This window comes from Zingiber officinale, chromosome 6B, assembly GCF_018446385.1.
Source record: "Zingiber officinale cultivar Zhangliang chromosome 6B, Zo_v1.1, whole genome shotgun sequence".
In the NCBI taxonomy this organism is placed as follows: domain Eukaryota; kingdom Viridiplantae; phylum Streptophyta; class Magnoliopsida; order Zingiberales; family Zingiberaceae; genus Zingiber; species Zingiber officinale.
Window position 1 is genome coordinate 116,103,710 of NC_055996.1, and position 26,224 is coordinate 116,129,933.

The 26,224-nt window shown below is 38.2% G+C and overlaps 1 protein-coding gene across 1 annotated transcript; it reads left to right on the forward strand.

Annotated features, from left to right (window-relative positions):
* Positions 1–17,759: 17,759 nt before the first annotated feature.
* Positions 17,760–26,127, forward strand: LOC121989110. Its single transcript, XM_042542954.1, has 6 exons — positions 17,760–17,989; positions 18,482–18,582; positions 23,835–24,352; positions 24,432–24,608; positions 25,453–25,588; positions 25,815–26,127. The coding sequence occupies exons 1-6, from the start codon at positions 17,915–17,917 to the stop codon at positions 25,849–25,851; spliced, it is 1,044 nt and encodes a 347-aa protein (XP_042398888.1). The 5' UTR covers positions 17,760–17,914; the 3' UTR covers positions 25,852–26,127.
* The last annotated feature ends 97 nt before the right edge of the window (positions 26,128–26,224 follow it).

The following is a 26,224-nucleotide window of genomic DNA, read 5'->3' on the forward strand; positions in this document are numbered from 1 at the left end:
GAGCATATCCTTTCTTTTCCATACTTCTTCTATCACATGATATAACTCATGCAGATCTTATTCGCATTGATCCCTTCAATACCGACACCGACGAAGCCTCCCCCACGGCTACTCTTCCATATGATGGCTTTACTGAATCTGGTATTCTCGAGACATCTCCTCCACCTCCACCTCCACCTCCTACGATTGTTCCTGCACCTCTAGAGATTGCGGACAATCCTATTCGTCGATCTACACATCTACTAAACTACCTGATTTTACTTATTCTTGTTATTGTTAGGACCAAAAGTAGCTAGAGGGGGGTGAATAGCTCGTCGCGTGCCCGTTGTTCGGCGTTGCTTGTTTCTTCGAAGATGTGCAGCGGAAAATACAGAAACAAATCACACAACGCTAACACGGTTGGTTTACTTGGTATCCACCTCACAAGAGGTGACTAGTCCAAGGATCCACACCAACACACACACCCTCCACTAATGAAACTCTCCTTTATGGTAACTACCAAGGGCGGAGAAGCCCTACAAGACTCAATACAAGAAGAAGAAAGGGTAGTAAAGAAATACAAGCTTACAAGCTTACAATGAGTGCACAAACCCTAACCCTAGTTTCTTCTTCTTGCTTTGATCCGCCTCTTGACTTGGAAGAGCCTCCAAGAACCTTCAAGAACTGGCGATCTCGAGCTTGAGAAGAGCTGTGGAGGAGCTGGTGAAGATCTGAAATGAATCGGTGAAGAAGTGCCGAAGACAACGCTCGCCTGCGGCTCAAATACGACTCAACGGTCGGATCCCGATCGATTCGATTTTTCCCAATCGATCGGGGAGGCTTTGGATCGATCCACGGATCGATCCAGAGCGCCTCTGTGCTCTGGAAAAATGCCTGGATCGATCCACGGATCGATCCAGCGCTTATCGCGCGAAGCAGCAGCGTCCCAATCGATCCACTGATCGATTGAGACCTCTGGATCGATCCACTGATCGATCCAGAAGCTTTCTGTTCGCTGGTAAAGGTCTGGATCGATCCACTGATCGATCCAGCACTTGGTTTTTGCCCAAAACCAAGTCCCAAAACTCCCAAACCAACATTCGGTCAACCTTAACCTGTTGGTACGTCATGCCTAGCATCTAGTCACTCCCTTGACCTGCTAGGACTCCCTCACCAAGTGTCCGGTCAATCCCTTTGACCCACTTGGACTTTTCTTTCATGCCAAGTATCCGGTCACTCTCTTGACCTACTTGGACTTTTACCTAGCTTCACTCACTAGGACTTTCAATACTGCCTAGCTTCACTCACTAGGACTTTCACCTGGCTTCACTCACCAGGATTTCCATCTGCCTAGCTTCACTCACTAGGACTTTGACCTGGCTTCACTCACCAGGGTTTCCTTCCAGTCAGGTATACCTACTTGACTCTTCTTCATTCACACTGATCAGTCCCTGATCAGAATCTCCCCATATGAACAACTGCACCTGCATTGTCAATGTGTCTACATGTATTGTCAAACATCGAAACTATGACCAAGACTCAAGCTTGGTCAAACCAGTCAACCTTGACCTAAGGGATATTGCACCAACAATCTCCCCCTTTTTGATGTTTGACAATACCTTTAAGTTTGGACCATTCTGAGTTAAGCTAATCCCATAGCCTTAACTCCATTCATGCCAAAGTATGAATGTTGGTTCCCTTCATTCTCCCCCTATGACCTCCCCCATAGGTAATGAAGGCCTAACTTAAGCCACACATTCTCCCCCTATTGGCACACATCAACCCATCTCTGAGCACACATAAACTCGTGCCTCAATTTTGGACACACTTCAACAAATGCCCCATTGTTGAAAACTCTCCCCTGAAGAGTTGCTCATCGTTGTTCACAACATCACTCGTTGTGACCAACAACGATAATGAAGGTCTCATACCCTTCATTTATCCTTAACTCTACATTCTTCCTCAATGTAGGCAAATGCCCATCCTTGAGCATTATTCACTTAACGGAAGGTTAACCACCTTCCAAGGTTTATGAAAAATAGTTTTCATGCCTTTAAAGAGTCCCTCCCCCTAAAGACATGGTGGTAACTTCTATCATTGCACCAACAATGACTTGGAATCCCTAAAACTTTAGAAAACCCTATTGTAGAAGTTTTGAGGTTCAATATTCAAAATTTTAAACAAACCTCAACCTAAACTTCAACTTAGTCTTCCTTAACCAATCCATCCTTGTTTTCACATGAAAACACCCTTTGAATTTATACAAATGTATTTTTTAGGGGTTTGGAAAGGTTACCTAGACTAAAATAGGTTTAAAGATGCCGAAATCAGGCTTTCCCAGCCAAAATCAGCAACTTGGATCGATTGGAGTTGGGTTCCAATCGATTAAACCTTTCTGAATCGATCCACTGATCGATTCAGACTTCCTGGATCGATCGGCTGATCGATCCAGCGAGCTTCTGCTCGCGGGAGACTTGCCTTATGAATCGATTCACGGATCGATTTAGGCACTCCAATCAATCCATGGATCGATCGGAGCTCTGATAGTTGCTGAATTTCAACATCAGCCAACTTCAGAAATCCCTAGAAATTTCTACAAAAATCCAAAAATCACGAAATTTCGTGTAGGCATTATTTAGGGCATTTACTATCAAGGAAAAATAGTTTTCTATGAAAATACTTCATATTTTCAAAGATTGACACAAACTTGAAAACTTGCAAAAACTTTAGTGTTTTCTTCAAGTTTGTGTCTAACTATTCAATAGTGATTACTATCAAAAGATAGCCTTCACCAAGGTTTTCCAAAATCATTTTGAAAACATTTTCAAACCAATATCCCACCATGTTCCTTGGGTTTAATGCACATGACTTGTACATTAGCTTTCCCAATGATGGGAAAACACATAACTATGTGTTTTGATGAACTTAAAACTCAAAAGAATGCACTAAATCAACATATTGAGTTTTGTTCATCATCCTAACATCTCACTTGTATCTAATGTACACTAAAACACATACAAGTCATCTTATAGGTCTTTGTGAGATGTGAGATTTTGGTTTTGCCCTATTCTAGGGATCATGCATATCTCTCTAGGCATTTTAGAGATATTAGACATCCACCTAGGATGTCACTTGTTAATAAGTGTTGTTAAATGTCATTTGTCCTTAATTACAAGGAATTAACATAATGCATGATAATGTTATGGCATACATCAAAAAGAAATAATTTTCAGAAGAAAATTTCCTATAACTACATGATGTATGTATGTCATGACATGGTATTTTTGAATTTTTCATAATAAGTCATGAATGCACAAATAAAACATGATGTCATGGCATATAATGGGCAACCAAACATGGCAAGATTTAGCATAATTAAAATATACCTAGATTATCTATCTAAGTATCCTTAACCCGTAGCTAATCCTAAAGCATAAACCCTAGATTGCCCAATTTCCTTAAGAAAATGCCAAAACCCAACTTGACATTTCTTTAATCTCTTGAATTAATTATGCCAATTAAAAATTTAAAACATTCCTCAAATGTTGGCATACTTCATTTTCCCATAAGAGTAATCACTTTAAATTAAGGCTTGTATTGCCTTAAATTCCTAAGACAATACCAAAGTCCCAATTTGGTATTTCTTAACACTTAATTTCTTGTGCCATTTAAAATCATCTCAAATTTCTTCCTTTATAGCACATTTTACTCTTTCCAAGAGTAACACTAAATCCATTTCATTTTCAAAGGTTAACAAAAACCTTGAAAGTGCTCCTTGAGTGTCAATTTCTTCAAAGTTGGGTTAACTACCTTTCTTCTCAGAGTTGACACTCTCTAACCCATCTATGGGATAGAAAAAATACTCCTAGGAACCCAAAACCTATTGGTGCTCCTTGGATGCTCTAGGTATTCACTAGGGATAACTTCCCTAGATACCTTCCTAGTGAACTTGTTGGGCTTCTTAGAAGCCTTGGTCACATTTTCTAGGTCAACTCTAGGGATAGCCTTCCTTGTGACCTTGTTAGTGACTTTCTTAGACTTCTTAGAAGTCTTAGTCACATTTATCGCAAAAATACTCTTAGGGATGACTTCCCTAGTATTCTTGGCTTGACCACTGGACCTAGGATTTGTTCCATAACTATATGGAACTCTATGGTACGAAGGCACATCCTTCTTAGCCTTTGGTTTGTATCCCAACCCTCTATGGCCATTTGATGGCTTTGATTTTCCTAGCCCTAGGTATTGCTCATTTTGCCCTTGTAGGATATTTTCCATCCTTTTTAGGGTCTTTTTCATTTTATCAAGTCTTGACCTCAAGACTTGATTTTCTATCATTAAATCCTTAGGTTTTGGTCCATGAGCATTTTTGTTCTTGGGCATGTATCTATTATCCTTAGTGTTCCCGCCCAAGTGTCTATCTACCTTCCTAACCTTAGGTTGGGTAGTTTTGGCATGTAAGGCCACATGTTTTTCCTTAAAGCCCTCATGCTTTCTATTCTTGCGATAAATTGCATTAAAATGGTAAAAATTAGAACTATCATGCTTTTTACCATAATGTAAAGGGGTAGGCTCAATAAAATTTACCTTCCTTTTTACCTTAGAGGCTCCCCCTTGACTTGAGCTTCCTCCTTGAGTCTTGACCATCTTCTTCCCCTTAGGGCATTGACTCCGGTAATGCCCCTTTTGATTGCAAGAGAAGCACACAATGTGCTCCTTGCTCTTCTTTGTTCCGGGGATGGTCTCCTTTGGCTTCTCCTTACCCTTTGGTGCCACTTGGCCCTTCTTCTTGGCCAATTTAGGACACTTGCTTTTGTAGTGCCCATGTTCCCTACATTCAAAGCATATAATATGATTTTTATTATTAATTGAAATATTTATACCTTTGCTTGTAGGGGTGACATCTTTTCTTTTGGATCCGGAGGTAGAAGCTTCCTCTTGATCCAAATTTGATACTCCTCCATTTGATTTTGCTTGACTTGTGGAGGTGGACGCTTCTTCATCCTCTTCTTCTCTTGACCCGGATGTGGAGGATTCTCCTTCTTCTTGATCCGGTGTCAATGAAGATTGCTCCCCCTCAATCCTAGAGGTGGAGGCTTCTCCTTCTTCTTCATCCTCTTGTACATGAAACAAGGAATATACTACTTCCTTGCTCTTTTGATTGCACTCCTTTGAGGATGAAGCTTCCTCTTGGACTTCTTCTTTGGAAGTTGAGCATCTCTCAACTTTGGAGTCCTCCTCTTGATCTTGATCCATTGAGTCGCCCTCTTTGGATTCCTCTTGATTCGGTACAGTGGAGGAGATCTCATGGATTAATGCCAACTTGCTCCAAAGCTCCTTGGCATCCTTGAATTCTCTAACTTGAGCCAAAATATTGCTTGGCAATAAGTTGACCAAAAGCTTGGTCACTTTATCGTTTGCCTTGCTCCTTTGAACTTGCTCTTGACTCCATTTGCTTTTCTTGAGAGGCTTGCCCTTGGAGTTTGTTGGAGCTTCAAATCCTTCCATGAGAGAGCAAACCATTGCTCTATCTCCATCATCAAGAAATTTTCGATTCTTGATCTCCAAGAATCGAAGCTTGTGGATGTGTATGGTGGAGACACCCTTGTGTCAAATCCAAGTCCATCTTGGAATTGCATCTTGAAGTTGAGCCTTTTGATTTCTTTGACTTTGATGAATTTGCTCCAACTTCTTCGCCCTCTAGCTTTGCTTGTTTTGTTTGCCCCTTCCGGCGATGATTCTGGTGAAGAGCGGCCTCTCTCTGATACCACTTGTTAGGACCAAAAGTAGCTAGAGGGGGGGGGGTGAATAGCTCATCGCGTGCCCGTTGTTCGGCGTTGCTTGTTTCTTCGAAGATGTGCAGCGAAAAATACAGAAACAAATCACACAACGCTAACACGGTTGGTTTACTTGGTATCCACATCACAAGAGGTGACTAGTCCAAGGATCCACACCAACACACACACCCTCCACTAATGAAACTCTCCTTTATGGTAACTATCAAGGGCGGAGAAGCCCTACAAGACTCAATACAAGAAGAAGAAAGGGTAGTAAAGAAATACAAGCTTACAAGCTTACAATGAGTGCACAAACCCTAACCCTAGTTTCTTCTTCTTGCTTTGATCCGCCTCTTGACTTGGAAGAGCCTCCAAGAACCTTCAAGAACTGGCGATCTCGAGCTTGAGAAGAGCTGTGGAGGAGATGGTGAAGATCTGAAATGAATTGGTGAAGAAGTGCCGAAGACAACGCTCGCCTGCGGCTCAAATACGACTCAACGGTCGGATCCCGATCGATTCGATTTTTCCCAATCGATCGGGGAGGCTTTGGATCGATCCACGGATCGATCCAGAGCACCTCTGTGCTCTGGAAAAAACACCTGGATCGATCCACGGATCGATCCAGCGCTTATCGTGCGAAGCAGCAGCGTCCCAATCGATCCATTGATCGATTGAGACCTCTGGATCGATCCAAAAGCTTTCTGTTCGCTGGTAAAGGTCTGGATCGATCCACTGATCAATCCAACACTTGGTTTTTGCCCAAAACCAAGTCCCAAAACTCCCAAACCAACATCCGGTCAACCTTAACCTGTTGGTACGTCATGCCTAACATCTAGTCACTCCCTTGACCTGCTAGGACTCCCTCACCAAGTGTCCGGTCAATCCCTTTGACCCACTTGGACTTTTCTTTCATGCCAAGTATCCGGTCACTCTCTTGACCTACTCGGACTTTTACCTAGCTTCACTCACTAGGGTTTTCAATCTGCCTAGCTTCACTCACTAGGACTTTCACCTGGCTTCACTCACCAGGATTTCCATACTGCCTAGCTTCACTCACTAGGACTTTCACCTGGCTTCACTCACCAGGGTTTCCTTCCAGTTAGGTATACCTACTTGACTCTTCTTCATTCACACTGATCAGTCCCTGATCAGAATCTCCCCATATGAACAATTGCACCTGCATTGTCCATGTGTCTACATGTATTGTCAAACATCGAAACTATGACCAAGACTCAAGCTTGGTCAAACCAGTCAACCTTGACCTAAGGGATATTGCACCAACAGTTATTCTACTTCCTTTGCCTCTTTTGTTGCCTCTATTCATCATTTTTCTGAACCTTTGTCCTATAGAGAAGTTGTTGGTAATCCTCTTTGGTAGATTGCTATGGACGAGTAATTAACTGCTCTACATCATACTCATACTTGGGATTTGGTATCTCTACTACTAGGGAAACATGTCATTGGTTCTCGTTGAGTCTATAAGATCAAAACTTAATTTGATGGTTCTATCGAACGGTACAAAGCTCGTCTTGTTGCTAAAGGTTACTCTCAGGAGTATGACATGGATTATGAGGAAACTTTTGCCCCTATTGCTAAAATGACCATTGTTCGTATGTTAATTGTTGTTGCCTCTGTTCGTCAATAGAAGATATCTCAGATGGATGTCAAAAATGCTTTCTTGAATGACGATCTTCAAGAAGAAGTGTATATGGTGTTGGTGTGGTTAGCACTAACAGTCTAACTCAGGTTTTGATGAATGACAAAGTAAGTTAAGTTAGGTTTGTTGTAATCTAACACTTTGATTGAGTGTGCAGGAGAAATCTAGCTAGGTCGATGGGCAGACCGGATAGCTGGTGCGAAGTTTAGATAGGTCGACGGACTGACCGAATATCTGACACGAAGCCCAGCTAGGTCGACGGGCCGACCGGATAGCTAGCATGAAGCCCAGCTAGGTCGACGGGCTGACTAGATAGCTGGCACGAAGTCCAGCTAGGTCAACGGGCCGACTAGATAGCTGGCATGAAGTCCAGACAGGTCGACGGGCTGACCGGATGTCTGACAAGAGGTAAGTAAAGGTAAGTCACTAGAGGAGAGTGACTGTGAGGACGCGTCCCAGTTAAGGGACAGTAGGCGTCGGTCCAGCTTAGGTCCATTTTGGATCCCTAAATTGAGACCTTGACTAGGTTTTGGTCTCGGGAAGACAGGACCTAAATCATAAATCTATATAAACTGTTTATGCATATATTTTTATAACTCTATGTTGTAGATACAAATGTAGAGCTTCGATTTTTGCACGCGTAGCAACTGACAGAGCTTGATTCTGAGTTCGGAGTCAAAAGTTATGGCCCTCGGAAGATTACTGTTTCAAACAAGTAGTTGGACGCGCCTGGGATCAGCCAGATTCGAACTCTCCTCATCTGATCCGAATTTTCAGGATCTGATAAGCTCTGGAGACTCCTCCAAAGGGCTATAAAAGGAGGGGTTGAGCAAGCTTCAAACATAGAACCCTCATACGTGCTTCAACGTATCCAAACGACTTTCCGACTGCTCTGGACTCCTGCTACGAAGCTGCTGTGCTCGACGATTGCTCCGAGGAGTTCCGATCACGCCTGGCAGATAGACATCAACACGAAGTACTTCATCTTTTTATCCTTAAAAGTGTTGGTAAAATTTCCTTTATTGTACTTAATTATTATAAAAGACAAGTGCGGTGTGTTGCACTTGGCTTCATTCTTATTGTACTCGTTTCTTTCTTCTGGGGGTACCGGAAGAGGTTTTTAGTGGATTGTCCATCGATAGGTCCGCGGGACCTGGGCCTTGGAGTAGGAGTCGTCGAAGGCTCCGAACCAAGTAAAAACCTCCTGTGTTATTTTTGGTGTTGCTTTTCGTATTTACTTTCCGCTGCGTACACTCGTGTTTTAAAAATCGAAAAGAAGTGTTTTTCAAAACCACGTGATTCACCCCCCCCCCCCCCCTCTCACGTGCGTCATGATCCAACATATGGTGCCTTCTCTTGGAGTTGCTCACCGATCTGGTGTGGTTTGCAGGCTTCGCAAAGCTCTCAATGGACTCAAACAAGCACCGCGTGCTTAGTTTGACAAGTTCTCAACGGTGGTTACCTCGCTTAGTTTTCATCCCAGTAATCATGATTCAGCTTTATTTATCAAGTGCACACGTGCATGTCGTATACTTTTATCTTTATATATGAATGATATGATAATTACTAGTGATGATTTTGATGGAACTGAGTCTTTGAAGTTTGAATTAGCTCGTTGTTTCGCTATGAAAGACTTGGGTTTACTGCACTATTTTTTGAGGATTGAGATCGCCTCTTCACCTAAAGGTTATCTCTTGTCTCAGTCAAAGTACATAGTTGATCTATTTGAGCGTGCACGTCTCACTGACAATAGGGTAGTTGATTCTCCCCTTGAGACTAATGCTAGGTACTCTCCATCAGATGGTTCTCCTTTGCCAAATCATAACCTCTACCGTATAGTTGTGGGAAGCTTAGTTTATCTCACTGTGACTCGTCCTGATATTACGTATGTTGTACATGTGGTTAGTCAGTTTGTCACTGCACCCATCACAGTTCATTGGGTTGCTGTTCTTCGCACTCTTCGGTATCTTCGGGGAACTCAGTTTCAGAGTCTCTTATTTCCTTCTACTTCCTCATTAGAGCTTTGTGCATACTCTGATGCTGATTGAGCGGGTGATCTTATGGATCATAAGTCGACCACTACTTCTGTATTTTTCTTGGAGATTCTCTTATCTCTTGGAAAAGTAAGAAGCAAGATGTTATTTCGATATTTTCCACATAAGCTGAGTATCGTGTCATTGTTGGAGTGTATACTAAAAGACTAGCTTTTGTATAAACATTTATTTTATAAATAAAGAATCACATTGGTCAAATGTCTATATTTATATGCTAAGTGTAGTTGTTCAATTAATTTATATTGTAGATAACATGGTGTGTGGTGTCACACACAGAAAATCATATTATCAATTTCTTATAAATTATAAACAGTAGCTCACGGCTAAGATGAAAAGGAATAAACTAGTGGAATAGTCGTAGTGTAATTTGGTATTAGTTTATCTTAACTATAAAATTACACTAGTACACTTTGAGTGTATTGAGTAGGACCATTTAAGGTAAGTTCTTTTTATACTAACTAAATAAAAGAACAAGACCTTTGTTATTGTGAAAGTGTGTACTCTTAATCCTGATATAATAACAAGCACATATATCTAACATTTATTTCTTTGACTTATCAATGGGTGCGATTTATTTCGATAAATCAATATGCCCGATAAGTTGGGAAATGATATTATTTATAGTGTGTGTTGTTGATTATAGAAGGAAACTGTGTCATAGTAATATAGGTTGATGATGCCCCCAAGAGGAGCTCATAAGGATTGTCATGTAAACCCTACAGGTGGACTTAGTCCGACATGACGACAAGGTTGAGTGGTACTACTCTTGGAGCTAGATATTAATTAAGTGAGTTGTCAGTAACTCATTTAATTAGTGGACATTTTATATCTTAAACACAAGGAGACTAACACAGTCATGATAAGAGGAAGCCCAAAATATAATTTGGGATTGGTACGGTAGTTCAATAATAATTCTTTAGTGGTATGAATTATTATTGATGAAATTAAGTTGGGTGTTCGGGGGTGAACACGGGAAGCTTAATTTCATCGGGAGACCAAAATCAATTCCTCCTCTCGGTCCCTATCGTAGCCTCTTATTTATAAAGTATTATACTCACCCATACCCACCTTAAGGTGGTCGACCAAGCCTAGCTTGGAGCCCAAGCTAGGGTCGGCCAAACCAAGGTGAGTTGATTTCATTAGTTGGCCGGCCCTAGCTTGAACCCAAGCTTGGTGTGGCCGGCCACAATAAATTAAAAGGTTTTTTATTTTTTAAAATCTTTCTTATGTGGAAGTCATGGTTTTAAAAGAGAGTTTAAAATTTAAATATTTCCTTTTATAGTTTTCTACAAAAGATTAAGTGAAAGGTTTGATATCTTTTCTTATTCGTAGTTAAAAGGAAGATTTTAATTTTTGATAAAACTTTCCTTTTTTGTAACCATCCTCATGATTTAAAAGAGAGTTTTAAAATTAAATATTTTTTTTATAGTTTCTACAAAAGATTAAGAAAAGATTTGATATCTTTCCTTATTTGTAGATTGAAAGAAAGATTTTAATTTTAGAGAAAACTTTCCTTTTTGTAAATCATCCACATGTTTTAATAGAGAGATTTTAATTTATAAAAGTTTCCTTTTATGACCAACCATGAAGGAAATTTTCAAAAGAGAAATTTTTATTTAAAAATTTTCGGAAACAAATTAGAAAGTTTTAATTTTGTATTTAAAACTTGTTTGGAGGGATTAAGGTGGCCGACCATATATAGTTTGAAAGGGAAATTTTATTAAACTTTTCTTTCATTGGCAAAGAGAATAAGGAAGTTTTAATAAAACTTTCCTTATTTGCCAAGACCAAGGAATATAAAAGAGAGGGTAGAGGTGTCTCACCTCATAACAAGATATCTTCTTTGGTTGGTGGTCGGCCCCTCTCTTCCTCTCTATCTCCTATTCTTCTTCCTTGGCCGGCGGCATCTTCATCTCAAGGGTTTTGGTTGGTGGCCAGATTTTGTTAGAGGAAGAAGGAGAGATAGGAGGCTTTGTTTCTAGCATCCCTTGGAGCTTGATGGTGGTGGTCGAACCTCATCTTCTCTTGGAGTTCTTGTGGTGGCCAAAACTTGCTTGGAAAAGAAGGAAGCTTAGGTGGTTCTCGTCTCGGTAGATCGTCGCCCACACGACGTCCGAGATAAGAAGAGGAATATGATAGAAGATCAAGAGGTTGTTGCTTACAAAGAAAGGTATAACTAGTAATTCTATTCTGCATCATACTAGTTTTCTTTGTATAGATTTTGAAATACCAAACACAAGAGGTATATGGTTCTAGGTTTCAAATTTGTGATTCAAGTTTGTGTTCTTTTATTTTTTTTTTCGATCTTGTGATTCGATTGTTCCTTTTGGTTAAACCTAGAGTTACTATAAGGAAATTAAATATTAAATTTCGTTGAAAGACTTTGTCTAGGAAGTGGTGGATGCTCCCATACCCAAGAAGGCCTAGTGCCTTGTCATGTTTAACCTGGAAGCCAATCTCTGAAATTAATATTTAATTGAATTTGTAATATGGGTGGATTTGGATCAATAATGTTAAGTATCGTTTGCGATCCAAGTCTAAACCTTTAAGAACAGATAAGTTAAATTTGGAATCAATAATATTAAGTTCCGCTTGCGATTCCTAATTTAATTTCTAAAGAACATAATAGGTTGTTAGAAATGGTTCAGGACTTGTACAAAATTTTTATACAGGGGAACCGGTACGATATTTCGAGTATCAGCCAACAGCCATGACTACCACTACTTGTGAGGTTGTTTGACTACATTGGTTGCTTGTAGATATGAGAATTTTTTTTCAGAAACCTACTACTCTTCATTGTGATAATCAAAGTGTCATTCAGATTGCGCGCAATACAGTTTTTATGAGAGAATGAAGCATATTGAGATAGATTATCATTTCACTCGTCATCATCTACAAATTGACACTATCACATTGCCTTTTATTCCTTCCTCACTGCAGATAGCTGATATGTTTACCCAGGCTCATTCCGCTCCGTGCTTTTGATTTTTATCTGACAAACTCTCAATGCTTCTGGCTGTAACATCGTGAGTTTAAGGGGGGATGTTAGATTACATAATTAGAATTATTTGTTTATAGCCTTGAGGGTAATTTAGTCTTTTACTTTTTTAATTTAGGGTTTAGGTTTTCTGATAATTTTCTATATAAGACTTTGTACTCTTTATTTTCATTAACCCTTTTTTTGTATTCATAAATAAAGACGACTACTTTAAAGTTCTTCAATCAAAGTTTTTGTTAGTGAACGCACAAATAAACCAGCTTGACATGCTCGACTTGGTCATCCTTCCCTTCACATTGTTCAATCAATTATCAATAGATATGGTTTACCTACTTCCATTACCTCCTCTCCATCTCATTCATGTAGGGCCCTCTCCATCTCATTCATGTAAGACCGGCATGAAATCTAAAAGTCATAAGTTACCCTTCTCTTCATCCGATCATGTTTCTAATTTTTCGCTTAAAATAATTCATTCTGATGTTTGGGGCCTTGTACCTATTTTATCTAATCAAGATTTCTAATATTATGTTACCTTCATTGATCATTTTAGTAAATATACTTGGCTCTATCCTATGAGAAGGAAATATGATTTATTTGATATATTCTATAAGTTTTAAATTCAAGTTGAACGATATTTTAATAACAAAATACTCTCTTTTCATTCTGATTGAGAAGGCGAATATCAAGCTCTCCATCGTCGTTTTATCTCTTGTGAAATTGTTCATCGAGTTTCTTGTCCTCACACTCCGAAACAAAATGGTTATGTTGAGAGAAAACATAGACATATAGTTGAAACTGCCTTAGCTCTTCTTCATCATGCATCGATTTCGTGTAAATTTTGGGATGAAGCTGTTAACACTGCAGTATATCTCATAAATCGACTTCTTACTCCATTGCTCAATCATAAGTGTCCTTTTGAAAAACTTTATAATCAAATCCCTGATTACAGTTTCTTTCAAATTTTTGGTTGTGCATGTTATCCATAGTTACACCTCTATTCTAAACACAAACTTGACTCTCATTCACTACAATGTGTTTTCCTTGGTTATAGCAATTTGCACCATGATTATCGTGCCTTGCATGCACCAATAGGACGAATTTATATTTCACGACATGTTACTTTTAATGAGTCTCTATTCCCTTTTCCAGTAACTTCTTCAATCTCTTCTTCAGATACAAGTGGCACCTTCTTAATGCCACCTAATATTGTCAGAAGTGATGATATCTTAGGTCCTGCTCCGGAGCTCTCTAATAACTCTCCTATACCATCAAAATCACCTCAAGTTGCTGCTCTAATCTTGGAAGCCTCACCGGTCAAAGATAATATGCTCTCTAGTTCTGGATCCTTGGATAATGCAAGTCCATTATCTATATCACCATGTCAGCCTACTTCCTCATCGCCATCAACAAGTGATTCAGATGATAATGCTCCTTGTCGCATGCTTCCCGTTAGTGACATTTATGAATGTTGCCCACCAAATGCAACTTGATATCCTCTTCCACGAGCTCTATTGATCTTTTCAAAATCTATTGAACCAACTTATTTTACACAAACAAGCAAGGATCCAAATTAGCATAGTGCAATGGCTACAGAATTTGATACACTTCTTCGTAATGGAACATGGAGTTTAGTTCCACGCACTCTCTCAATGAATGTCGTGGGCTCTAAATATATATTCCGTCTTAAGCATCGAACTAATGGTTCTCTTGAATGACACAAAGCTTGACTCGAGCCAAAGGATTTAGTCAACAACCAGGTATTGACTTCAATGACACTTTTAGCCCAGTCATCAAAATTATATCTGTTAGACTATTATTATTAATAACTGTTAGTTCTAATTGGCTTGTACGCCAATTGGACATTTCGAATGCATTTCTTCATGGCCATCTTGAGAAAATTATAGTTATGGAGTAACCACCTGGATTCATTTATCCACAATTCCCGTTTCATGTTTGCCAACTTAAGAAATCCTTATATGGTCTTCGATAAGCTCCTTGTGCATGGTTTCATTGATTATCTAATTGGTTACAAGCTCAAGAATTTTTTAGATAAAAAATTGACTCGTCTTTATTTCATAAATATAATAATAAATATATGATATTTTTTCTTATTTATGTGGATGACATCCTGATAACCGGCAATAATCATAAGGGTATCACAACTTTATTAAATTTCTCAATCAAGAATTTCCTACTCGAGATTTGGGCATTGCTCGTTTTTTTTCTTGGTATTAAGCTTATTCCACATGAGGATGATTATATTCTCTCTCAGAGCAAATATATTACTGGATTTCTTCAAAGAGCCAAAATTGATGTAGCACGTCCAGCCTTTACACCAATTGCTATAAACAACTCTCCAACTTCATCCTCTCCTGCTCTGTCTGATCCACAGATTTATCGAAGCATTGTTAGAGCCTTACAATATGTCACTATCACACGCCTTGATATTACTTTTACAGTAAATTGTGCTTGCCAATTTATGCATACTCCAACTGAACAAAATTGAGATAATGTAAAAAGAATACTTTGATATTTTAAAGGTACTATTTTACATGGTCTTCTTTTATATCGCCAATCGTCTCGAGATTTACATGTCTATAGTGATGCGGATTGGACAAGTTCTCCTGAAGATAGACGCTTTACTAGTGGATATGCAATATTTTTTGGACGAAATCTTATCTTATGGAATTTGAAAAAACAACCTACGATATCTCGTTCAAGCACTAAGGCAGAATATATAGATATAACAAATACAACATCTGAAATTATTTGGCTTCAATCACTTCTCTCTGAACTTCATCTTGCATCAAATGTTGCACTAAAAATTTGATGTGACAATATTGGAGCAACATATCTCACAGTAAATCCAATCTTTCATGTTTGTACAAAACATATGGAAATTTATTTTCGTTTTGTTCGTGAATGTGTGGCAAATCAATAGTTATCCGTCTCTTATATTTCTGCTAAAGATCAAATCGCTGATATCTTTACTAAGTCATTATCCAGACAGCGTTTCAACAAGTTAACAAGCAAACTCAACGTCAAAGATCTCTTGTTAAGTTTGTCGGGGGTAAAAAAGATAAAGAGAATCACCAGAATTGACTAGATCAAATCACCAAATCAAATCAAATTAGTATTAAGATTATTCTAATAATTATGTTATAATTATTAGAATAATTTTCAGAATAATTATGTTATTTATTAATTGGTCAATTGATCAAGTACTTCTTAAACATTATATATTATACTGTCTTTAGGACAAATATAAATAAATAATAAGATTTATTATTACTCTCACATTCTACCTTACCTCTTCCTATTCTTCTAACAATTGTCTGCTCCTTCAGCATCATCTTCATCTTCTTCTCCTTGATCAACATTTTCATAGTTGGAGTTGGGGCTGACGTTTAATTGAATGGACCAGACGGAGGAGTTGTCGTCTCTCCGGGCAGCTGCTGTCGCAATATTGGTACGTCAACATCGATGAGATCGTCGACCCACCATCTGAAGCGTCAGATTTCTTGGTGAGTCAAACGTCGAACTTCTCCGGTTCAGCTGGCATTCTTCAACAACAAAGACTTGCCACACCCAACAGAATTTAAACAACAATTTCATTTGATCGACCAAGGATTTGTAAACAAGGAAAGGGAGCAAAAAATCCCCAAAAGAAATTAAACAAGCAAATATCGCCGTTCACGATATTGTTCGGAGAAGGAATGCAAGGCGTACATATAGTTATTTGATGCTCGCACTCCGTTGAAGCCGACGTCGATATCGACACCGACTTTAACAAATTAGTTATAATTATTTGAATGCGTGTAAGTCTTAACTAATAATTGTATGCAAGATGCACTGAGTTACTTTCTTGAACATGTAGATTTTTAACAAAAGTTATATAATTTTATAACTTTATATTTTTAACCTTTATTAACCCCACTTTCCTCTCAAACATGGTAACCCATGTTATATTAATGAACCTTCTTTTCCTCCTAAAAAAAGGAAAATATAAGGGTGCGTTTGGTACGCGCGTTTTCTATTTTCATTTTCTGAAAAATGCGCGTTTTCTGAAAAATGGTGTTTGGTTTGCGTTTTTCGTGCTTGTTTTCTAAAAAAATAGCTAGCGTTTTCTAGAAAAACAGAGAATGACAAAAAGTCATTTTCTGTTTTCTAGAAAACGCGCGTTTTCCAGAAAATGAAAATGGAAAACATGTGTACCAAACGTACCCTAAATATTTTACTTCCCTTTCCCTCCCTTTCGCTTCCATTAATGAACATTCACTCATTCCATCTAAACAGAGGGTTATTAATGCTAGAGAAATTATGGAACAGGGGCAGTGGATAGCGGCGATATTTTATAAATTGACATGATTATTTTGATATTTTAATTGAGTTATATATATATTTTATAAATTTATCTTACTATTTTATTAAAAATATGACCCCTTTACTAACTAATTTTGGTAAAGCCTAAAATAAAATTATGTTAATATCCTTTTTTCTTTTCACACCGAAAATGATCTAGAGTTTGAGACTTAGCTGCCGCGTATTATTGAGATTTTTTTTCATTAATCAATCAGGGGTCTAGAGTTCAAGACTTAGCTGTGGCGTATTATTGAGATTTGTTCTCATTAATCAATTAAAAATCTAGAGTTTTCCTTAATCTCACATCTTAGAATTGATAACATTGTGAGCAAAGAAACTTCTATAAATATCTTGGGTCGGCGATATTAAAAAGTATATATTTTTTTGATTTTTTGACTAAGATCAAATATGATATTAAATTAAGTTTTTATAAGGGGGTTCGTTATAGTAATTTACTGTTAGGATTTTAGAATGTCACTCTAGTATTGTATTATTTCATGGTTCCTTACCTAATTCTAATATAAATAATTAAATTATGCTTTTAAGAAGTAGAGTAACCCTAGTGTTGTATTATATACATTCATATATTATATTACACATACAACTAAAGATCGGAAACTTATTTTCTATAAGTCAATTCTTCCTCTCGGATCTTTCCTTACATTATCCAGAGGCATAACTCACACAACACAATTACTAGTTTTTATTATAAGTTTTGTCAAAATTTAGAGTTAACATTGTATATCTAATTTATGCCCACAAAAGATTTTCATACCACCCGACAAAATTAAAAAGTGCAGTCCATTGGTCCAATATTTTTTGATAAATCTTTTATTAAAAATAATTTATCGATTAATTCATATAAAATAATAATAATAATAATAATAAAAATAAATAAATTAATTAATTAAAAAAAATCCAGCCCAAGCTATCGAACCGTGAACTCGAAAGGACCTCCCAAACCGCCCACATCATCGAGCCCTAAAACCCTCGCTTCGCCTCCTCGCTTCCAGCCGCTCTTTCACCCGTCAAGCAAATCCTTTTCCATCGCGCAGAAGGTAGACGACGTGTTGAAGTGCGAAGATAGAGGATGGGAAAGGGACACGAGCTTTGGGACGACTCTGCTCTCATCGATGCTTTCGATCGCTCCATGACCACTTACAAGGTCCACTATCGTCGTTTTTTTTATACGTTGAATTGGGGCCCTCAAAATTTTGTTTTGGAGAAACGGTGAGGAGGACGATAGATGTTCTCGCTAGAAATTGAGAGTTCTTCGATCAATAGGGAAACAATATGCCCGGTCTAATTCATTCTTATTTGCTGTGACTTCTCTTCATAAATCTCACCATCTAGTTGTTTTGCAATTTCCACATTCCGCTTTGCTTGATGCTTATTAAATTTGTCGAGTTTAATTGATTTCCTCTTATTCTCCAGAACATCCTGTTCTTCCGGCATATGGCAAGATTAGGTCATTGTGGCATAATCTGGTCGTGTTTTTGAATTTCTAATTGTTTCATATTTTCTCTTTATTTTCTTTTTTTTTATCAGACTTATGAGCCCAAATCATTGTATTGAACTACGCATCAATCAAATCTGTTTTTTTTTCTTCATTTTTAGTATTGCAAATGTCTTATTGCTTTTGAACTCCCTCCGTCAGAAAATGCATAAGGAAAGCTATCCTGACCATTCTTTTGCTGATGAAAGCAATGCAAGTGAAAGCAATCACGATGAGGCTTTACACTCTGAGAATTCAACTAGGTAAAAGTTATCTATTTTAATTTTCTTTTGATCATTAAGAAAGTTGTTAAAATCTTTTCTTCACTATGAAAAAACCAATGTATCTACTGCTATTGATGCACTGCTATTTTATAACAGAGCCAAATCCTGTTAATTGATTGATGTATCTTGGATTCTGTTATTGAAATTTCTTTCTTTTTTTGAGAACATGGAAGCTAATAGAGATCTTCCATGCCAAATGTTTTCACATTTATTAAGTAATTTTGAATATATTTTCTGCACTGTTACTCATCTGCGGGACAAATCTAGGGACTAAATCAAGCTTCCAAGGAGAATCTGCCCTGGGCCTGGCGATTATACTTGCATAAATGAATTAGGGATGTCAGTAATGGGCTCAATAGAATCCTATTTTGATACCAAATCAAGCTTTGATAGATGGTAGAAATAAATAACTTAATTACTAAGTTTGTGACTATTACCTCCCTTGGGGACATCTCCAATTTAGGGTTTACCCTATCACCTCCTGAGCTCCAAATTGGACCCTCATCTCTCCCTCTGAATGAGAAGGAGATAAACTAGGTTCATGGGTTCCCCTTTGGATCTGTGGTCCTTTTTTGCAGGTACTAAATGGTAATCTCCACTACCGGATCCAACTCATGTTTTGGCCTGGGATTAATGGAGCCAATCGTGCAAGTTTAAGGCTGTAGCTAACACTTTCCTTGGATTTGCCTCTTGTCAAAAGAAGAGCCGCCTTGGGTTGCATTTACTCAAAGAATGAATGCTTACTTTGAATGATCTTGTTGCCTATATCATATCCTGTTGTAGTTGACTGTGATAGAAGTCCTCGACTTCCTGGTATGTATTGGGTTCTATTTGTTTCTTTAGATGATAGTTTGTTGGCTTCATCTCTAGTAAGCATGCTTTTTAAATAACTTGGGGTTCTACCTATTTTAGAGGAGGCAGTGAGAGTGAGGTTATAATTGGTATGGGTCAACTTAAGCTTTTCTAATGTTACATGGATTTAAGTAAGTCTATCCAACATAGGTACAAATCTAAGTGTTTGACAGCTATTTTTGGAAAATTTTACATACTATCAATAGAGATATTAGCTGTCTGTGTCCGGGTGCCAGTGTTGCACGGATACGGATACGAGTATCGTATTGGATACGACACGGATACGGGGATACGAAAAATTTTAAAAATATAGGACACGATACGGCTAGGATACGACGATTATTAAAAAATAAAAAATATTATATATATATATATATCGTATTAAAAATTAAAAATCCTATAATAGAAAACCATGTTCATATTAGATCAACCATAATATCCATTATAAACAAAAAGTAAACATAACAAAATGCAACACACCAAATACATCTTAAATAAACAAGTAAAACTGTAAAAAAAATCAAACATCCATATCAGTCTCATCGCCAACACCGCCTTCATCAGTAAATAAGACCGACTCCAATTCAAGTTCATCAAGAGACAAATTGGCAATTTCAAGGATAGCAGCACCCTCCATGTCCATGGAATCAAACCCATCTGCTCCAACATCTCACATCTTACTTTCTCCTTCATTATAATGTGGACTCCTCCTAGATAAAAGACGAAGGTTATAGTGAACATATACCAAATCTTTCGCTCTTTGTGGTGTTATCTTGTTCCTCTTCAATGAGTGTATGAAATTGTAGGTGCTTCAATTTCTCTCACAACAAGAAGAAGAAGATGGGTGCCCAAGTAGCTTTAAAGCTAAACTTTGAAGAGTTGGTGTAGAAGCACCATGGATAACCCACCACTTAGTTGGAGACATCAAACCTCGATCACGCATTGAATCATTATCAGAAAAATCATCAATGGCAGTTGAAAAAGAGGCAAACTCCTCATTAACACTTCTTCGTTCGGATGAATTGGAGTAATATCTTTCAATGCACTTTTTCCTTTTCCTTGAAACTTCGATGTCCCTATGAGGAGGAAGACGATTGGGAGATTCTTGGAGCCACTCATGGCTATAATACCTACATAAAAAGATTGATAGTTTAACATCATTCATAAACTAATATTTCTAATTTGCTAAAACTTAGAAAGTTAAAATTTTTTAGAGATTTACCTTGGATTCAAAGAATGCGCCAATTAATGAAGAGGTGTATTGCTTTTATTCCATCGCTCCACTAGAATATTATGAACAACATCATAAAACTTTGAATCTCCATTATGAGGCCCCTTTGAGATAGCAACTCTCATTTTTTCTATCATTTCATCCCACCACTCATAAACTAAATGAAGACAAGGCTGATCAGTGTCTGCTTTCCTTAGCATCTCATAAATTGGACTTGTGAAAGCAAGTATATAATCAATTTTTTTCCCAAAATTGATCATCCAATATCTTGTACTTCACTACTCTAGCCTTCACTACATCATCCTCCTTGTACAAATCCCATCTTTCACTAATCACCATGTTTTCAAGACATTTCTTGATTTGTCTGAACCTTTTAAGCATAATGATCGTAGAAGCAAATCGAGTATCCGCAAGTGATAGCATCTTCAAGTTTGAGTTATCGTTGAACATGGATAATCTCATATTGTGATTCATGATAAAATTCTTGATCATTGAAGCATCATTTGCTACTTCTGCTATCCACTTGCATTCATCAAAGGCTTCTTTGTTTTGTAGAGAGTCAGTCGGTGCACAAATATTCTTCAAAGCAAGATTCAATGTGTGCACAACGCAAGGAGTCCAAAATATGTGTGGGTACTTTGCCTCAACGAGTAGCCCAGCAACTTTGCAAACAGGAGCATTATCGGTGACCACTTGGACAACATTCTGATGTCCCACTTCATTTATGGTATTAATGAGCAACTTAGAGATGAAAGCCTTATCCTTGTACTCACCTTCACAATTTATCGCCTTCAAAAACATAGGACCACTTTCACAGACAACCATGATATTAATTAGCGGTCTTCTTTGCACATCCGACCACCCATCACTACAAATACTAACTCCCTTTTGTTTCCAAGCAGCTTTTGTTGGCTCTAAAAGCTTTCCAATATGAGCTTTTTCTTTTTGAAGAAGTGAAGTTCTCAATAAATTGTATCCAGGTGGAAGATAACCTGGAATTGTTCGTTGAGTAGTCAAACTGAAAGCACGAACATAATGAGGATTCCTAGCAATATTGAAAGATAATCCCCTAGTGTAAAACAACCTTGCAATTTCAGAGTGGAGCTCATCTCTGGCATTCAAGTTAAAAGATTTTTCAAGCGGGCCAAGTGGTCCTTTCCTCTTCTTTGTTGGATCATCATTTGCAAAATACCACTAGTACAAAATGAGGATTTTGAAGCCATATTTGATGATGCAGATGACGAAGGCAGCGGAACTTCTTTTTGTTTAGAATTCTTCTTTCTCAATTCTGCATCATCAATAAGTTGTTGCATACGCTTCATTTGATCCATTGTTACAGCCGTACAATCTGCAATTCCAGCACCTTTTTGTTTTAACATGTGTGCTTTCACCCTTGAATATGATCCTTTGCACACTTTATTACATATATTGCATGACCAAGTAACATTTCCTCCTCCAACTGCCTTTTCCACCTTGGTTACAAATTTCCACAAAGGAGAATAATCATCAACATCCTCATGTGCACTCTCATTTTGAAAACTTTCCAGGCAAGTAAACTGAAAATAACAATTAAGAAATAAGAAGCAACACAGGGGACTGGGGAGCTATGTAGCACGGACACCCCTAAAAAAAAATTTTTGGGTGCTCATCAGAAATCGTACCAAAAATTATTGGGAGCCTATTGTTAAACTTACCAGAAATCGTACCAAAAGCAAAAACAAATTTGTGATCTCAAAAGAAAAAACAAAAAACAAAAAACTAAACTTACCACTTTACCAGAAAGAGGGCACTGGGCAGAAAGAGGGCAGCGACGGGAGACAGTGGGATGTTGCGAGCAGCGGCGGGAGACGGTGAGCAGCGCCGGGTTGCTGCTGGCTTCTGCGAGGGCTGCTGTTGAGCAGGTGACGGCGCGACGCCTGGCTTTTGCAAGCAGCGGCGGCGATGCTGGCTTCTGTTGAGCAGAGAGGCGACGCTAGCCGCTGGGCTTCTGCGAGCAGCGGCGAACTGCTGTTGGGTTCTGCGAGCAGTGGAGCTGTCGCGGACTTCTTCAAGCAGCAACAGGCGACGCGGCGAAAGCGCAGGGGAGATGGTCGCATCTCGCGGCGTGAAACAATTTGTCGCGATGGAGAAAAGGAATCAGGAGTGGGGAGAGTAATTTAGGGTTTTTTTGTCATTTTAATAAGTAGTCCTCGTAATTTTATTATTTTTCATTTTTACCCTCGAAATTTTTAATTTTGTTACAATTGTGCCCAAACGTGTCCGGAAACGTGTCTCATCCGTGTCCTAGCCGTGTCTAGTTGGTCAAACTTGGAAAAAGTCAACGACACGGTTTTTGCCGTGTCCGACATGCGTATTTGCGTGTCGTGTCCGTGTCCGACACACCCAAAAATTTTTTTTTAGGGGTGTCCGTGCTACATAGCCGGGTGCCAATATCCAGCATAGGTACGAAAGAGATGGATGATAGTCTGGGTATTATAGGCTTAGCTTCTAGTGAGTACCCAAGATACATTGGTAATATCAATGTAGGCCTGCATTACTCTGGAGGATGTCTGTGAATGTCTTATACATCATTCATTTGATCTGCAAGATCAATGAAGGCCTCAGGGTGATCTGCTACTTGCCAGCATCTTTTAGGTCGTTTGCCCAGGAACCTATTTAAGGAGTTGAAATTGCTACAATGAGACTGCAACTATAATCTTGAGCCTTGTGTTGGCTATTGACTTGGCCAGACTTCAATACACCTGGTCGGGCTTGAGGTGCCCTGCTAAAGAACTGGGACTATCCCCACTGAAGGCCCTTTTAGAACTGCCCTTATTGTTTAGTATTTCTTCACCATATTTTTCACATTTTATGTTCACCTTTCTGTGAGAGCCCGGAAGCTGGTACCAAAATATTGTAGATCCATTCTTTTAACAGTTTCCTGTGCTGCGTAATGTAATGTAGTAAAGAATTATTCCTGTTGCTAAGCTTATGTTTCTACTATTTGCTCAGACTGCACCTTAGTACAATGAGAACTTTCTTGTCGGAAAACACATTAGCCTCATCGCCTTTTGCGTGCACATATACACCCACGTATATGTTTTAGTTCTTCTGATAGAGGGACCTTTGAAGCTCCTAACTGTGCTCTCATTTTGATCTCCATTTGAAGGAAAGGAGAGCATAATGTTGACCAAGAGAATTTGATCACCAATGTGGCAGAAACATGTATGCCTTACTACCAGGATGTATCTACCAATGAAGTTCTTCAATCTCAGGAAACTTTATGTGCAAATATATGTGCCCCAGAATTGAAACCACATTTCTCTGAGACCACTGTTGCTAGCGGAGAGGCTAGTTATGGAAATGATCAGAGAAGTATTGAGTATAATGATCTCCTTAATCAGTATTATGAGCTTGAGGAGAAGAGACAACAAGTTCTCCAGCAACTCCAGCATGCATATTATTGGTATCCACAAAATTTAGCTCAATCTGGTGAATATCAAGCAGAGAAAGTTCCACCAAATCATGCTTCTGAAAACTTCCCACAGCATCCTTGTTCCTGGTGTTCCCGCCATTGTGTCACTGTTCCGGTGATTCCAGCAGCTTGTGCCAGCTGTTGTGCTTCATCAGGACACTCTTATTCTTGTTCTCAAGGCTGCCCTTCTCTGGCGCCAGCTCAACTTTCAGGTGATAAGTTGTGTGTTTGTTTTTTTTGTAGATTCTTGTCTCTTTCAATAGATTTCTGTTTCTGTTTCCTATGACTCAGATGGACAAGGCCATACTCAAAGTGGTTTGTGTTCTATTGGTCCATCATGCACCGTAGATGTGCTTAAGAAAATCAGTCCTACAGATGACTCCCCTGTCAAAATAGGCATGATGACTGCCGAACAAATATTAAGTTCTGTGAAATCCAAAATTTCACTTGATTCTGTTTTATGTGGAGGTAAGCAGGAGAAATTTGGTGGTTGCATTATGCTAAAATAAATTCTCTTGTTTCAAACACTATCTTGAGTTGCTAAACTCTGTTCCTTTATTAAGGATATATAATTGTAGTTATTCAATTTTGCTTCATAGCACTTACACTTGTTATGTAGATAAAATTATTTAATACAAAGTTTAACTCTACTTTCTTGTTCATCCTATTCTTTTGCACTTAATATGCTTTTTAAGATAGTCACATACCTTTGTTGTAGGAACAATTTTGCAGGTGTCATTAAAACTAAAATGTTGACATTAAATGGTGAAGCATATACACAATGGTTTCTCTTAATTATTTGGTAGGAAGATAGTTGAAATCTAATTCTCATTAACATTCTTGGCATGTTGGATTACTTGAGACATTGACTTCTCATGCTTCTTATAATATTGTTTTATGTCTCTCTAGTTGAAGTTTGAAGAATTCATATGAAAATGGGCAATTCTCATTTTCAATACAAAATTGTCCCATTTTATGTATTGAAATTATATCACTGAAAACCAATTCCCATGATGCTGAATTCTTTGCAACCGGATACTTGTAGTCCTTTATGATTCCATTCATAATTGTTGACCTTCAGAACAACAGTACTAGTAGCATAGGGGTATGTTACTCTTGCTAGTTTGCAGAACAACAGTTCCTAAGTTCATCTTCATGCAAACAAAAATATTTGCGATCAACTCTATTATGCTTCTAGGAATCAAAATTTATCATTTTGCAGTCAGTACATTGAAATTTACTTGTCTTAGTTGACGTTTCAGGTTCTTTTTCTCGGTTGTCATGTTTTTTGACTCGGTTTTTGTGATTCTAGAAAATGTCGGGAAGGATAAGGAAAAAACATCAGGTGAACATGAATTTAAAGCATCAACATCAAGTGACATCGAGCAGAACAGTGATCTCGTGACTGTCTTCAGTGCATGGTATTCTGCAGGATTCCACACTGGCAGGCAAGACTCTGATTTTCCAGTTACTAGAATTATTTCCATGTTCGAATATCCTCTTGCCTACCTATTCACCCAATCTTTCCTTTTGACAATGCTACAAACAAGATTAGTGTCGATTTAGTTTTTCTTCTTGGTTGTTTGCCTATTAGTTTTGAGTTTGTCTTATTCACTATTGTTATTAGTATCTGTAACGACTGTCCCAAAATGATCATATGTTGTTGCTGTGTAGGTATCTCAGTGAGCAATCTTGGAGAAACAAATTATGAAGAAGATTTATATACTTTCTGACAACATTTTTGGGAGAGCAACAAGCGAAGTGCAGTTAACTACTATCTGAATGTGCATTATGAAGAAGCTGTGTTTGCCTTTGCTTCAATCCTGCTGGAGTGATCTACTGAAACGTTCTCGTTTACTGCCTACTTGTCCTATCTGTTTTGCATTCTATGTTTATGGTTAGCTTGTTCTTTAGTGAGAAGAATTAGCTGAATTCATGTTTGTGTTGTAATTAATTAGACTGTTTAATAAGGAAGCTAAATTGGTCACTTTATGGCAGATTTAGTGGCAAGAGCAAGAAGTGACGTTAAACTTTGTAACTAGAGTAGTTCATTAGCAACCTTCAAATATTAAACCTTCCCTTGA